This window comes from Barbus barbus (genome assembly GCF_936440315.1).
Source record: "Barbus barbus genome assembly, chromosome: 16".
Classification (NCBI taxonomy): Eukaryota; Metazoa; Chordata; class Actinopteri; order Cypriniformes; family Cyprinidae; genus Barbus; species Barbus barbus.
In genome coordinates, this window is record NC_136744.1 from 14,287,762 (window position 1) to 14,302,240 (window position 14,479).

General features: G+C 38.7%; 1 protein-coding gene across 1 annotated transcript; it reads right to left on the reverse strand.

The window, feature by feature from the left end:
* Nucleotides 1-1,759: 1,759 nt before the first annotated feature.
* Nucleotides 1,760-13,530, reverse strand: LOC306882193 (rap1 GTPase-GDP dissociation stimulator 1-B-like). Its single transcript, XM_079436671.1, has 14 exons — nucleotides 13,158-13,530; nucleotides 11,708-11,812; nucleotides 10,483-10,605; nucleotides 8,769-8,894; nucleotides 7,946-8,074; nucleotides 7,148-7,273; nucleotides 6,815-6,958; nucleotides 6,512-6,643; nucleotides 6,251-6,385; nucleotides 5,382-5,507; nucleotides 4,620-4,759; nucleotides 4,392-4,518; nucleotides 3,385-3,513; nucleotides 1,760-3,191 (listed from the first exon to the last, which is right to left on the reverse strand). The coding sequence occupies exons 1-14, from the start codon at nucleotides 13,168-13,170 to the stop codon at nucleotides 3,064-3,066; spliced, it is 1,683 nt and encodes a 560-aa protein (XP_079292797.1). The 5' UTR covers nucleotides 13,171-13,530; the 3' UTR covers nucleotides 1,760-3,063.
* Nucleotides 13,531-14,479: the final 949 nt, after the last annotated feature.

Consider the following 14,479-nt stretch of genomic DNA (forward strand, 5'->3'; position numbering starts at 1 on the left):
AAGATTTTATTCACAATAGAGCATAGATAACAGTTTAAATTGAGAAATTTTACAATTTTATGCACAAAATAAACTCATTTCAAATTTGATGCCTGCTACAGGTCTCAAAATAGTTGGGACGGGGGCATGTTTACCATGGTGTAGCATCTCCACTTCTTTTCAAAATAGTTTGAAGACGTCTGGGCATCGAGGTTATGAGTTTCTGGAGTTTTGGTGTTGGAATTTGGTCCATTCTTGCCTGATATAGGTTTCCAGCTGCTGAAGAGTTCGTGGTCGTCTTTGACGTATTGATGCGCCAAATGTTCTCTATAGGTGAAAGATCTGGACTGCAGGCAGGCCAATTCAGCACCCGGACTCTTCTACTATGAAGCCATGCTGTTGTAATAGCTGCAGTATGTGGTTTTGCATTGTTCTGCTGAAATACACAAGGCCTTTCCTGAAATAGACGTTGTCTGGAGGGGAGCAGTTGTTGCTCTAAAACCTTTATATACCTTTCAGCATTCATAGTGCCTTCCAAAATATGCAAGCTGCCCATACCGTATGCACTTATGCACCCCCATACCATCAGAGATGCTGGCTTTTGAACTGAACGCTGATAACACGCTGGAAGATCTCCCTCCTCTTTAGCCCAGAGGACACGGCGTTCGTGATTTCCAACAAGAATGTCAAATTTGGACTCGTCTGACCATAGAACACTTTTCCACTTTGAAACAATCCATTTTAAATGAGGCTTGGCCCACAGGACACGACTACGCTTCTGGACCATGTTCACATATGGCTTCCTTTTGCATGATAGAGCTTTAGTTGTCATCTGCAGATGGCACGGCAGATTGTGTTTACCGACAGTGGGTTCTGGAAGTATTCCTGGGCCCATTTAGTAATGTCAATAACAGAACGGGGCATCCAACAAAGATCTTCGGCCTTGTCCCTTACACACAGAGATTTCTCCAGTTTCTCTGAATCTTTCGATGATTTTATGCTGTGTAGATGATGAGATTTGCAAAGCCTTTGCAATTTGGCGTTGAAGAACGTTGTTTTTAAAGTATTCCACAATCTTTGTACACTCTTTCACAGATTGGAGAGCCTCTGCCCATCTTTACTTCTGAGAAATGCTGCCTCTCTAAGACATCCCTTTTATAGCTAATCATGTTACAGACCCCGTGCCGACTTTTTTGAGACCTATAGCAGGCATCAAATTTGAATTGAGCTCATTTAGTGGATAAAAGTGTAAAATTTCTCCATTTAAACATTTGTTTTCTATGTTCTATTGTGAATAAAACATTGGCACATGTGATTTGAAAGTCTTTTAGAGTTCATTTTCAAATGTAAAAAATGTCCCAACATTTCCGGAATTCGGGTTATAATACTAGTCTTCAGAAATCATTTATGCTGATTTGCTGTTCAAGTTTTGACGCCAAACTATGTGTGTATGCGTATATGTATAACGAAATGAATGCTTTTATTCAGTGAGGCTGTTAAATTGATAAAAAGTTATAGTAAAGACATTTTTATTCATCAGTTTCCTGAAAAAGTATATAAGTAAGCAGCACAACTATCTCCAAGACTGATAATAAATCAGCATATTAGAATGATTTCTGAAGGATGTGACACTGAAGGCTGGGGTAATGGATGATGAAAATTCAGCTTTGCATTCACTTGAATAAATTATATTATAAAGTGTATTAAAATAGAAAACCATTATTTTAAGCTGAAATAATATACTGATGTTTTTCCAGTCTTAACATCACAGTATAAAAAAAACAGACAATCTCACTTTATTTTCACTTTATTGCCAGAAACAAGCTGTTCTGGTAAACCATACACTTTACACACAAAAATAGTCTATTTATTTAAAAATTTAATCAACACCCATTGGCGCAGCTATGGAGGACGGGTAGAGATTGTGCTATTTGTCAAGCTGTGAAGAGCCTGGTGATCTTCAGTGCTGCATGAAGCTTTCTAATTGGCCACGGCCGAGCCACCTCACACATTCAGCTTGTTAAATCTGAAAAGTCTGTCGTTGCCCTCGGGCCATTTGTCTCTGGAAATATACAAGCCACACACTCACAGACATGGTTCAAAACATTACTTCCACTGACACAGTATTCACTAAAATTGCTCTGTTTTGTGGATCGTCTGACCTTGACAGAAACTGAGAAAACAATTTTTAAGACAAAGATACAAAGAGTTACAACACTGCTAGAGTTATCAATGATGATTGCTTTTTATTTAGACTTAGGAAACTCAAGAACTGTTCTTGATATGTTTCTGGCTATTGCTTTCATGATATGGAGATTCAGTTTTGTGCTCATGGCTAGCTAGAAATAAATGATCAACATGATCAAAGAATCTGCATTAAAAAGCCCTACACCAGAAAACTAAAGTAGTAAGGCCAGCTATGATATGAAAATAGACAACCCAATACATACTCTTTCCTAACAATATATATTTTACATTCAGCATTATATAACTTTAAGATGAAATATCACTTCAGCTGTGTTAATGTACTCTGATAACAGAAACCACAAGACAAATATATCACTACTCATTTTAAGAGCAGTGCAGTACATTGGTATGCAACATAAAAATTAAATGTTAGTCATTTATTAATTTCCATGGATAGACAGCAAGCTCATCGATAGATACAGTGGCTTCGCTAGATCTAGTGCTCTTATAATGGAAGTCCATGGAGAGTATAATTGCATGTCTGTAAATTATTTCCCACTGAAAACCTGAACACTTGTTTCGGAGGGCAGCAGGTTCATTACTGATATCTGATGGATAGTCTGACTCCCAAATGTTCCTGTTCCTGGGACAGCTGACAACAAATGACATCTATTATGGACAAACTGACTTCCTCCTACATTAGATGATGAAATCGCACCACATGTCTCTGAAGTGAGCGGGGTACATTTATATTGCTTTGGTCTGACTACATGCCAAGCTAGATGGATTAACTGTGTGTGTGTGTGTGTGTGTTTCACTATCCTTATGGGGATGAAATATCAGAAAATATCCCCACAAGGATATCTGTAAGTGTGTCTGGAAGATGACTATGCAAGTCTAGGCGGTCTCAGAAAGAACAGCCATCACCGTGTCGGCCTGCTTAGCCAGCTTTGTGCTGGTGTGAGTGGACAGTTTAGACAGGGTGTCCCTCAGGTTTAGAGATGTTATCTGCTCCCGTAACATGCCTGTAGGAGAAAAAGAAGAGGCTAAAGAGTAATATATAATTTAGTTCAAAACTAGGGCTCACAGAATCTTGTAATTTCAATCTTCACAGAGTTTGATTGGTTAGTAAGAATTAATCTAATACAATCTTTGGCAAGTAAGAATTAATCTAATACAATCTTTGGCAGTTCCACAGTGTCATTTTGTGGTACTGACTAGAGTTGGCAAGGCTGCAGATGAGGCCTAAAGCGCTGAATTTGACTTCCACGGCCACAACAGGGTCATCTAGCATCTTCTGCAAGGTGGGAAGGAGATCTGCATCCCGAAATGGTTCTTGGACTGCCTCTGCACAGAAGAAACGGATATACCAAGATAAGACATGGTATGTATGAGGGAACCACATAACACAAGGAGTTCAGTGAGAAACCCACATGCAAAAGACTGTTATTCTCATAAGTGTTAACTTGTATTAAGAAAATGAGCTTTTGAAAGGAAATACACAACTTATAGTGTCAAAATAAGAATTTATTTGATTCATTAGTTAACAGATCTTGGTTACAGTACTCACAACTGCAAGTGTGATATTGCCATAGCACTTAGAATCTAACAGTTTTAAAGCAGAAATATGACAGATTTTTTCAGTAAAAGTCCATTTAGGATTTGAGCTGTAAAACTGTTCAAATAAAATGTGACAATTTTCATTTTGAATCCATTAATCATCCCTGCACCGTTTTGTTGATAAAAGATTGATTTTCCACGCCCTTGGAAAATTAAGTTCAGTTGCTTTAAGAATGTTCTGTAATCATACAGTAACCAAAGGTTCATATTTTATTTTAGACACAATATTGTCATTTTATAATATTGACATTTTAGACACAATATAGTCACTTAACCTTTTTTTCTGCCCTACCAACAAAACAAAGCCACAACAGAATGAACTCACAGGCTGCATCCAAAAATGCATACTTTCCTACTATATAGTAGGCGGAAATGATGAGAAAGGTAGTACTGTATTCCAAATCCCATGAATCAAAAGGAGAGAATGGCAGTAAAGCAACGCAACTGACGCTGTAGGTCATAAGACAATGACAAAAATGTGCGATTTTGAACGCAGCCACAGCAGTAGTATTTCGGTCTTGAATGAAGCTGCGTTTTTGAATGAATTGGTTTAATGAATACATATAGAGTATGTCATTTGAATTGAGACACAGCAAAAGTCTTACCAATGTCTATTGCAGAAGCAATGGCCAAAGCAACTAAAGCTTCATTCTGCATGATGACGTGCTCACTGGTTGCCATTGAGATGAGATGTTGGACTCCATCTGCTTTAATGACAGTATGGATGACTTCCTTTAAAGACAACAGAGGGGGATATTTTAGATAAACAGTTTATCTGACTATATAGTTACACATGACTACAGTTACACATACTTTATTTGTTTAAAACTCACAGGGTTTCGGCTGTGTCTTATGAGAGCTGCTAAAAGACGGTTGGCCTCGCCTCTGACACCAGCGTGATCTTTAGCCTCGCACCACTCCATCACCCGTGCTAACAGAACCTCATCCTTCCCTAAAACTGAAGCTGCTTCCTCTACGAGCGGGGGGGGGGGGGGGGGGGGAAGAGTACAGTAGAAATGAAGAGAGAAAATCTGCTAAAAAAATAACTGTTGATACATTCATAGACATAATAAAGAGATACCATGGCAGCACTTTAAGGTTTGTTTACATCTGTATTTAGTTACTCAGATAACCTTTGTTAAGGGAAATTATCACTGGAGCACAGACAGTAATTTAGTGTGTCAAAGCCCTTGCAGGCCTTTTGTCTGCATACAAGGGTGTCTAAAATAATACACTTCACTGAAGGGCTGGAAATTACAGCCTCTTGAACAACAGTTTAAAGTTGTAAGGAGAAATGTTAATTCATAAGCCATCATAGTCACTTGGCAGGTAATTGTATAGTTTAGCAAAGCTTTTGTCTAAAAAATGACAACATGTTTTTTGTCATGTCCTCCTCTTCAACAGCCAAATGAATGTACTTTTTTACTACCACTAGGAGTAGTCACACTTATTCAGTGTTTACATTGTATGCATTTAAGAGTCACTTTTCTCTAAAGCAACTTTGCATGCAATTTAATTTTATACGTTTATGCAAACTAGCCTCTTTAATCTGTGACCTAACAATTCACATAAGTGCAGTTTTCTTGAATCATTACCTTGGCCATCCACCATCATGCGCAAAGTGCCCAGCAGTTTGAACTGGACGGGGGGCATGTCAGAGCGCAGAAGAGTCCTGATCCTCTCTGTGACTCCATCCTCTAACATACGCACCTTATTGGAAGCTATATCAGGAAAACAGAGAGAGCAGGATGACAGATCTAACCACAGACAAGCATAATAGAAAATATAAACCTGCTAAAAAGTCCAGTCTGTACTAGTTGGCAAGCTGGTGAACTGGCATAGCCAGTATGTTCTTTTTAGTGAATTTGACTGACCAAGGAACTCTTGCTGGTTAATCTGGTTAAGAAACCTGCTGGAAACATGTACACACTTGCATCCCATACTGGGGCCCAATATCCAAACCTGTCCCTGCAGTAAACTACACTATATGCAGGTGAAAACCTATGTTGTTCTTCACAGGAAATTCAAAAAATGTTTCTTAAATATGTATTTACAAAAGGCATTGTTGTAGTGGTCGTTCAAAGGGTTGGGTCAGTAAGATTTCTTTTTAAAGAAATTAATATTTCTATTCATCAAGACGCATAAAATTGAATAAAAGTGAAAGTAAAGACTTTTACGTTGTTAAAAGTGCTATTTCAAATCAATAAAGACTGGAGTAATGGCTGCTGAAAATTTAACTTTGATATCAAAGGAAAAAATTGCATTTTAAAATATACCAAAATATACACAATATTATTTCACAATATTACTGTATTTCTGGTTAAATAAATACAGCCTTGCTGAGCTTACATGTTAAAGACTCTTACTGACTATTACTGACTACCCCCCCCCCCCCCCCCCCCCCCCCCCCACTCCCAAGAAAACAAATTTTAACAGCAATGCACTTTGAAAAGAAGTGTAGAACCTGGAATGGCAAGATTTCTTAGTGCACTTAGGCCAGCGTGCTGCACAGATACATCGCCCTCTGCTACATGCTGCTCCAGCAGGTCCAGAATATGAGGAACAACTCCTAAATCCAACATCTTCACACAGTTGCTGTCTAAGAAAAAATGAGAGAGAGAGAGAGAGAGAGAGAGAGAGACTATTTTCAATCATTTTAAACTGCAATAAAGTCAGATAAAAACATTTATTACACTCCACTACAACTCCATGTTCATCATCTCACCATTTCTGGCAAAGTTAGCAATGGCCAGGGCTCCTGACAACTGCAGCTCGGTATTTGCTGACTGTAGCCAGGAAAGAACATCCTGATACACCATCCCCGTCCCTTCCCCAAAACACTTCTGCATTGATTCATCTGTAAGGAAAGGCAGATGATGCACTATTCTTACATTGCATTGTTGACATATTTCATTAGACTCTGTTATGGTCTAAGGTTGATAGACTGATGTAGTCATAATAAAATAGTCTAAATAGAAAAATCCATTGTAATATGATGTTAGCGGTGAAATAATGGAGAGAGACGTACCTCCCAGTAGAAGGCTCACTATGAGGTTTGAGGCCACTTTTATGCTGCAGAGGTCATGTGTGTCAGAGCCACCCTGAAGAGTTCGAATCATTTCAGAGAGAGCCTCGGGCACGCCTGCTTCCACAAACTGCAGTTTCAGAGCATCTAAAAGACATGAGCACGTAGTCACACAGGGATTTGCAAGGACACGCACGAGTACATTTTTAGCTCACTTCTAGACATCATCAGCAAGAGTAGTGACTGAGGCAAGATTTCAACCAAAGTACACTATACGAATAATGTTATATGATCCAGGCTCACATATAGATCTGGTTTGAATATTATGTGGCTCACCACTCTCTCCAAGTGACCCAAGAACCTCTAGTATGAGATGCCGGCGTTCTGCGTCTGGTGCCCGCTTCAGCTGATAGGTCAAGACCGCCGCTACACCCACTTCCACCAGGGCCTCTCGTGCAGCATCTGAACACAGTGATAGAAATCACAATCAGTAACTAGAGATAGTATAAGAAAAATACTCAAACATTTCTGTAAATAAGAATAAATAAAAATGAGGTGGCTACAAAAACAAGATTCCATCAATCTTACAGATGCACAATATATTGGTAGTATAGTGGTTATTATTTATGCAATATGTCGAAATAGACATATTAACCAATACTGTGTAATTTTGCATGCTCATTTCCCCTATTTTTATATTTAAATTACATTTGTCATAAAATTGTTAAATCTTTAGAAAATATCAAAATGAAAATCCATTTTTCATGTAGTACATTATGTTGTTGTGATGCCTAAATTCACTTGTGATATTTAAAATGATTCCTGTTTTTATTTTTATTTTTAAATATAAGCCATTTATTATGTAAATAAATAAATGGTCATTGTTATTTAATTAATAAAATTGATTGATTTAATATCAATGCATGACCATTTATTTATTTACATTATTAGTATTATTTTACTTATTTTAGTTATTGAATAAATAAATAAATAAAAGTTAGTATGTAATGTAGGTAGGTATCAACTACAATTTTAAAACTGGTGTATCGCTACTCAGTGTGACAATGTCCAGTCAGCTAGTGCTTTTATTATATATGATTTAAAAAGCTTCCCTGCTCTCTATTTTTGTCTTACCCACATCAGCAAGGTTGCAGAGTGCCAGCAGGCAGACGTTTACCAGTGGGTCATTCTCAGAATACTGCTGCATTATGGCCACCAGCCTGGGGATTACACCATTCTCAACCAGCTGCGTCTGCTGAACAGCTGAGAGAGAGACACACACAGGGAGGACGGGTGAGTGGGCACACAAGCACACAGCCAAGAGAGGAATGGAAATTGAGAGCTATAGAAGATGTGAGAATATAATGGAGAAAGGAGCACTGGGAATGAATAGTAATTTATTTTATTCTGAATGTGTGTAATGAATGCTCAAGATGAATAGGCTGACGAAAGCCAAGCCTCAACAAAACAAGAGCAGAATATTTATATTATCGTTTTATGTTTAAACCATCTTGATAGGTAGGACATTTTACTTATAACACGTTTTACTTATAACATCACAGACAACCTCAGGAATGGCTACTAAGCCATTTTTGAATATGAAATTCAACATAGAATATTTCCCTTTCAGTGCAAAGACAGAGAAAACTAGGCCAGGAGATGGCAACGGAAGAGAAAGACAATCCAAGGATTAATAAAGACAAGAATCCCTTCAAATACGATGTTTTAATACCAAATGCGGACCGGTGAACCATAATATCAGGAGAACTGCATGTTCAAGAAGTTGAAGCATAAACAGAATCAAGATCCTGACATTTACAGTACTATTCAAATTAACTCTGTGGTAAGAAAGAAAATTGTGTCTGAGCGGAATTGTGAGGCCAACTGGAGACACATCAAGGCTGTTGGTGAGAAACACGATTGGATAGACTGCAATATCCTGCTCCAATGCACTCACCATTTTCAAAGCAGATACGTCCAATTGCTCGGCCTGTGTGCAGGAGCTGGTCCTGGTCTGGGCTGTTCAGTAAAGGCACTAATGCGGTCACCAGACCTGCTTCAATACAGCGTTCCCTCACAGCAGCTAGCACACAAACACACAAATAAAATAATGGTAGCAAAAATATATTTTTTCCTTTTTTGCAGTGATGCCACTGAAGAACCATTCTGGGTTCCCAAATAAACCTTTCAGTGAACAGTTCTTAGATTAACCATGTTTCCTAGTGAAGAACAATCTGAAGAACCTTTTTCCACCATAAAGAACCTTTTGTGCAATGGAAGGGTTCCATGGATGTCAAAGGTTCTTCACGGAACCACAGATGCTAATAAGGATCCTTTAGACATTATTTAGTCCTCTATCAAGCTCTTTAGAAGGTTTCACTGGAAGTTTTATTGTCAATGTGAGGACATTTGGTTCATACTTGGATACACAAATATGCGGGTGCTTCATCAGGAACTTTCGGCCCTCTGAATGTGTTTTTTTTTTCTCTGAAAATCTTAAATGGTATATTGTATCTCAAATGGTATATTGCATTCTGTGTTGGAAATTACACTAATGGAATTACTTTTTTGTGAATAAACTCCTTTGTCTTGCTAAGGCTAACTTTATTTTCACTGGAAATATTTACCTTAATTTCTGTTTCCTTCATGTTACATGTCTAATGTTTATCTGTAAGCTTTTATCCAAGTGACTTACAAATGAGGAACATGAGCAATTTACAGCAGAGCCAACAATATTCAGCTTTACAAAAGTGGAATTATGGTCAAAATTGTTCACTGTGGTATAAATAATGCTACAACTACGAGACAAAAATATATCCTTCATTGATATAAATCATTTCACACAATAAATATTGAAATTGTCTATGCTATTTAGTATTTAGTACTTGTCATATAAACACTGTAGAGAAAAAAATGTGCCAAAATTCAAAAATCTTTTGAAGATATTAACCATAGCAAAATTTCTAACTGAAGTAAATTTTTCATCTTCAAATTTTTCATTTTCATAGTTTTTAGTGTTTGTTTAAAATGAGACACATCTGCTATTATTTGAATCTCTGTTATTTAACAGCGTAGATAATTCTTTATTGCTTCTGTAGTTAGCAGACGACATTAACCAGTTTTAAATTCCAGTTGTGTAGCTGGGAAATGTTGTAACACCGCGTTACAACGTGCCCCACTGTTATTAGAACTATGCTATTCTTTGACATTAGCAATGTAATTTACATTAATTACTTTCATGAATTTTAATGAGAAACAGGAGAATAAAAACTGAGAGTCAATGTTCAGAAATTATTATTTTAAGAAATGGTCATGTTGACACATTTCACTTCCATTATTTTGAGGTAAATACAGAAAAAAAAAATTCACTGTTAAAAATGAAAAATGATACACTTATGAAAAAACAAAACAAAAAAATTAGACTCTGAAGTGTATTTTCACAAACTGAGAAAGTCACAAGTGTTTAAAAAAGTATCAAGTTGTGCCCTGCTCTCCCCATAATAGTTTTTCATGTAATCATTTATACTTTTTTAATGAGATTGTCAGTGTAAAATAGAGTCTGGGACAAAGGTAAAGCAATAAAATCAATGGCCTTTTATTTTCCCCTGAGATATAAAAGTGGCCAAAGCTAAAGAAATATCAATATAAGCAAAAGAATGTATCTCATTTACCTTCTCTGGCCATCTCTGCCACCAATAAGGTGACCTGAGAGGTGAGGGGACTCTTCTTCCTCAGGACTTGAGCAAGTATGGGCAGAACACCACTGGACATTATTTTCTCCGCTGTTCCTTTCTCTGGGGATAGAAATAGTTGGGATTATTTTCTTTGCATATTTGTAATTTCATTTACTGATGTACTATAAATAAACGCATATGTGTTTATTAGGGTAAAATTCCTTACAGGTGTGTGCTCCTGTTTTTGTAGACTGGATATCACCATTGAATAAAACCACCTGAACGCTTTAACAAAGCTTCCCTATTTTTCACTGATGTCAAATCAATTTCAGACTGCACTTTCTTCCCGATAGCTCATCTTGTTTCTTCACTTTTTCTTTTATCTCCTCCCTCAGGTTTTATTCCGCACACTTCAGAGATGCTTTGACACCGAGGCCTCAGAGTAATCCGTTCAAATTCAAAGTGGTAGATGAGAATCTGCTTCGGAGACAGAGATACTAGCAGGTGGAAATCTGCCATTAAAGCATGTTCTACTCAAGAAAAATATCCACAAGGGCCATGGTGGCAGGTCAAGCTGTCAGAGGAAGCCTAGCTGCCATGGTAACATCTACTTTGTGTTCTTTTGCGGGGGCTGCGTATCCATTTTTAGATGCACTTGCAATCCGAAATCACAAGGAATGTGCCAAGAAGGACAGCTGGTGCAAACTAATTTGCAAGAATGAGCAGAAGATGGGGAGTGAAATGGAGTAAAGGAGAGAAAGATTAATGAGATTAACCCGTTCTCTCCTTCGCCTTCCCTCTCTCAAATTTAAATGCGGATTACTTGTGCCCCAAATCTGCTAGCAGGAAGATAAGCTGACCCTCTGCTGCCCCCTACATTGGATTGTCTTCCCACACACACACACACACACACACACACACACACTCTCTCTCACACATAGACACACACACAGAGTACTTCAAGTAGGCAGAGGCAAATAGCAGCTCATAGCAGGATGAGTGTGTAATGAGTGCAACGCTAAATGGTGCCCTCACTCAGTAGGGCTTCTTGCAACAACAGACGTCACTTTCATATGCGATCATGGCTTTTTACAGGTTCTCTTAAGGGTCATGGCACCAGGATTGGATGTTGCAATTAACAAACGTATAGATATGAATGAAAAAGAGGTTTACGGGTTGACAGATATGTAATTGGAGGGGTAGTTAATTGGTGCAAACTCACTCTTCTCTAATAGAAGGTTGAGTAGAACATCCAGATGGGGCTTCAGCTCCTCCTCCACCAGCTCTGTGCTGACACTGATGGCTTTCAGGGCCTCACTGAGAGATTCTGAAACGCAATCATGAGCATCATTACATTACTGACCGCCGCACAACATTTCAAACTAACAAGACATTTTAATGATGATTCATAACCATCTCAGTTATACTACAGATACGGTTGAGTTTATCCATGCATTCAGTGAATTTCCCATGCACAATATCATACTAAAATATAAAGTAAACTGGTTAAAACATTTTAAATTATTATTGGGTTGATATTGGATATTTGTGCATGCTAATTTACACAGTTTTTCTTTTAGATTACATTAAAGATTTACTTTTAAAGTAATTGAAATTAGAAGCAATTGATTCCAAGTCGACATGAAATGAAAACTGCAACCGTGTGTCATCCCTATTCTGACATATATCTGAGCGAAATGGCTTTTTGAACAAGAAAAATGAATGAGGACGGGACTTGATATGGTCCGTTGGGATTTGATTGGATGGTTGTTGTTTGCTAATTACTGCTATTTCTTGAGTGATAGGTTGCTGGAGAGGAGGAATTATAGTCCTGTCCTCACACTGATGCACAAGTCATTAGAGAAGAGATGTCATTGCAAGAGACAGAAAGTTAATGTTTTTGGTATAATGATGTGTATGGATACATTATTTATAATAAATACTGCATAAAAACAAGGACTGTCAATATTGATTTTATGGTGATATTAAAGTTAAAATCAAGACCAAGCATTGTCTGTGAGTTGTTCAGCCTGTGGATAAACACGTCAATGAAAATGAATTCCTTTTAATCATAGTATATACTACACAGCATTACAGGTCATACACTATCTGCAGTTTTCCCCTTTGCACACTATGACAGTCATTCCCTGGGCACAGGAAGCAAACAGTGCCAGAATAAGAGAGAGACGATTCTGTATCTCTTCTGTAAGTAATCACCCTGATAATCCCTGGTAAGCAGAGTGAAAATAGACATAGAGGAGGGCTATCATACAATTCCCTTCCCCACACTCCCTGTGATCCATTCACGGACATAACAGATATGTCCTGCAATATAAGCCCTCTCCATTATAGTTGTAAAGGGCAGGCTGGAAAGCAGCAGTGCGTATGAGAGCTGGGCGGGGTTGAGGATACCCTGCGGCTCTCATTAACTCTGGGTGTCTGGCTCCCAGCATGCCCTTATTTAAACACCTACACGCTGAGGATACACCTCTTAAACAATGGGGTTCAGATCACCTGGAGGGTTAATCACCATTCGATTGCTCCAAACCTAAGAAAGTGTGACCTTTAGATGCAGATGGCATAACTGTTCAAAATTACACCTTGTATTACAGTTAACAACTTGAAGCAGAAGCTCAAAGAGGATTTGCAAAGAAGAGATTTGAATCACTTACCTATGTCTGCCATGACCACAGGTCCTCTGAGTCTCTGTGTGTGTCTCGGCGGCTTGTGGTTAAAGAGGCAGCCCTCCACGAGGCAGGATGGACGGCTCCAGCCCTGAGATCGCTTGAAGTCAGTGAAGCAGCCGTGCCTCGCCTCTCCTCTGCTTAGCTCCTCACCCTTCCCGTTTGTTCTGATCACACATGCGTATTCTTCTGGTCCCTTGCTGTCATTCACTCCCTCACTTTCACTCTGCGCCTCTCAGTGATGCTGCATCCACTTTGGCTAATTCACATGCCCTATTATTTCTCTGTGTGTGTGTGTGTGTGTGTGTCTCTCTCTCTCTCTTGCCGATGCAATCCTCCCCACCCTGGTCCTCGGCTGTCTGGCAGTATTGTTGCTGCCTCTCCCTCCTTCCCTCCTTCCTCATAATACATTCTAAATCCTAAAGCTGCTCAAAGCTCATCAGTTGACAATTAGCCTGGGGAAGACGCTGAGCCTAACACACTACCCTCAGTTCTTAGATGTGTTTTGCACTGCAGTTGTACACTCCTCCATCTTTGGGTATTATTACAGTGCAAACATGAAATATGAACACTGGATCTGTGGCCCAGGGGGTCTGGCAGCTATTTATCAAGATATTATTGTAGCAGTCTCAGTGGGGAAGAATCATTTAAAGGGATAGTTCACCCAGAAAATGAATTTCGTTATCATTTAGTCAGGTTATGTCATTCCAAACCATTTTGACTTAATTTCTTGTGTGAAAAACAAAGGGAGTTGTTTAGCAGAATGTCCAAGCTGCTGTATTTCTGTATAATGAAAGTGGATGGAGACCAAGGATTGCTGTGCAGCCTGGACATTCTGCCTGGTAACTGCTTTTGTGTTCCACACACACACACACACACACACAAAAAAAAAAAAAAAAAAAAAAAAAAAAAAAAAAAAAGTCATAAGGGTTTGGAATGGCATGAAGGCTGGGACGGATTAACGCACGGGCCTACTGGTGCACCTGTCCAGGGAACTGGACCAGAGGGGGCCCAGCTGAAATACTGCTACTCCCAGAGTGCGATTTCAACCGTGCCCCCTCAGATTTTTGAGGCAAGTGGATTTTGAATGACAAAAAAAATTTAAATAGCCGAATAATATTTTTTATATTTAATAAACGATCACACTGGTGTGATTAGATCATTCAGTGCGGCACATCATCAGCTGCTAAATTAAAATCTGTTTTTGTTCAAATTCGCTGGCTGGCAGCCAGAGACTAGAGCCCTGCACGGGCCTCAAATTTAGGCCCTAGCCCGGCCCTGGCCCGAGACGCTCAGGCCCTAGCCCGGCC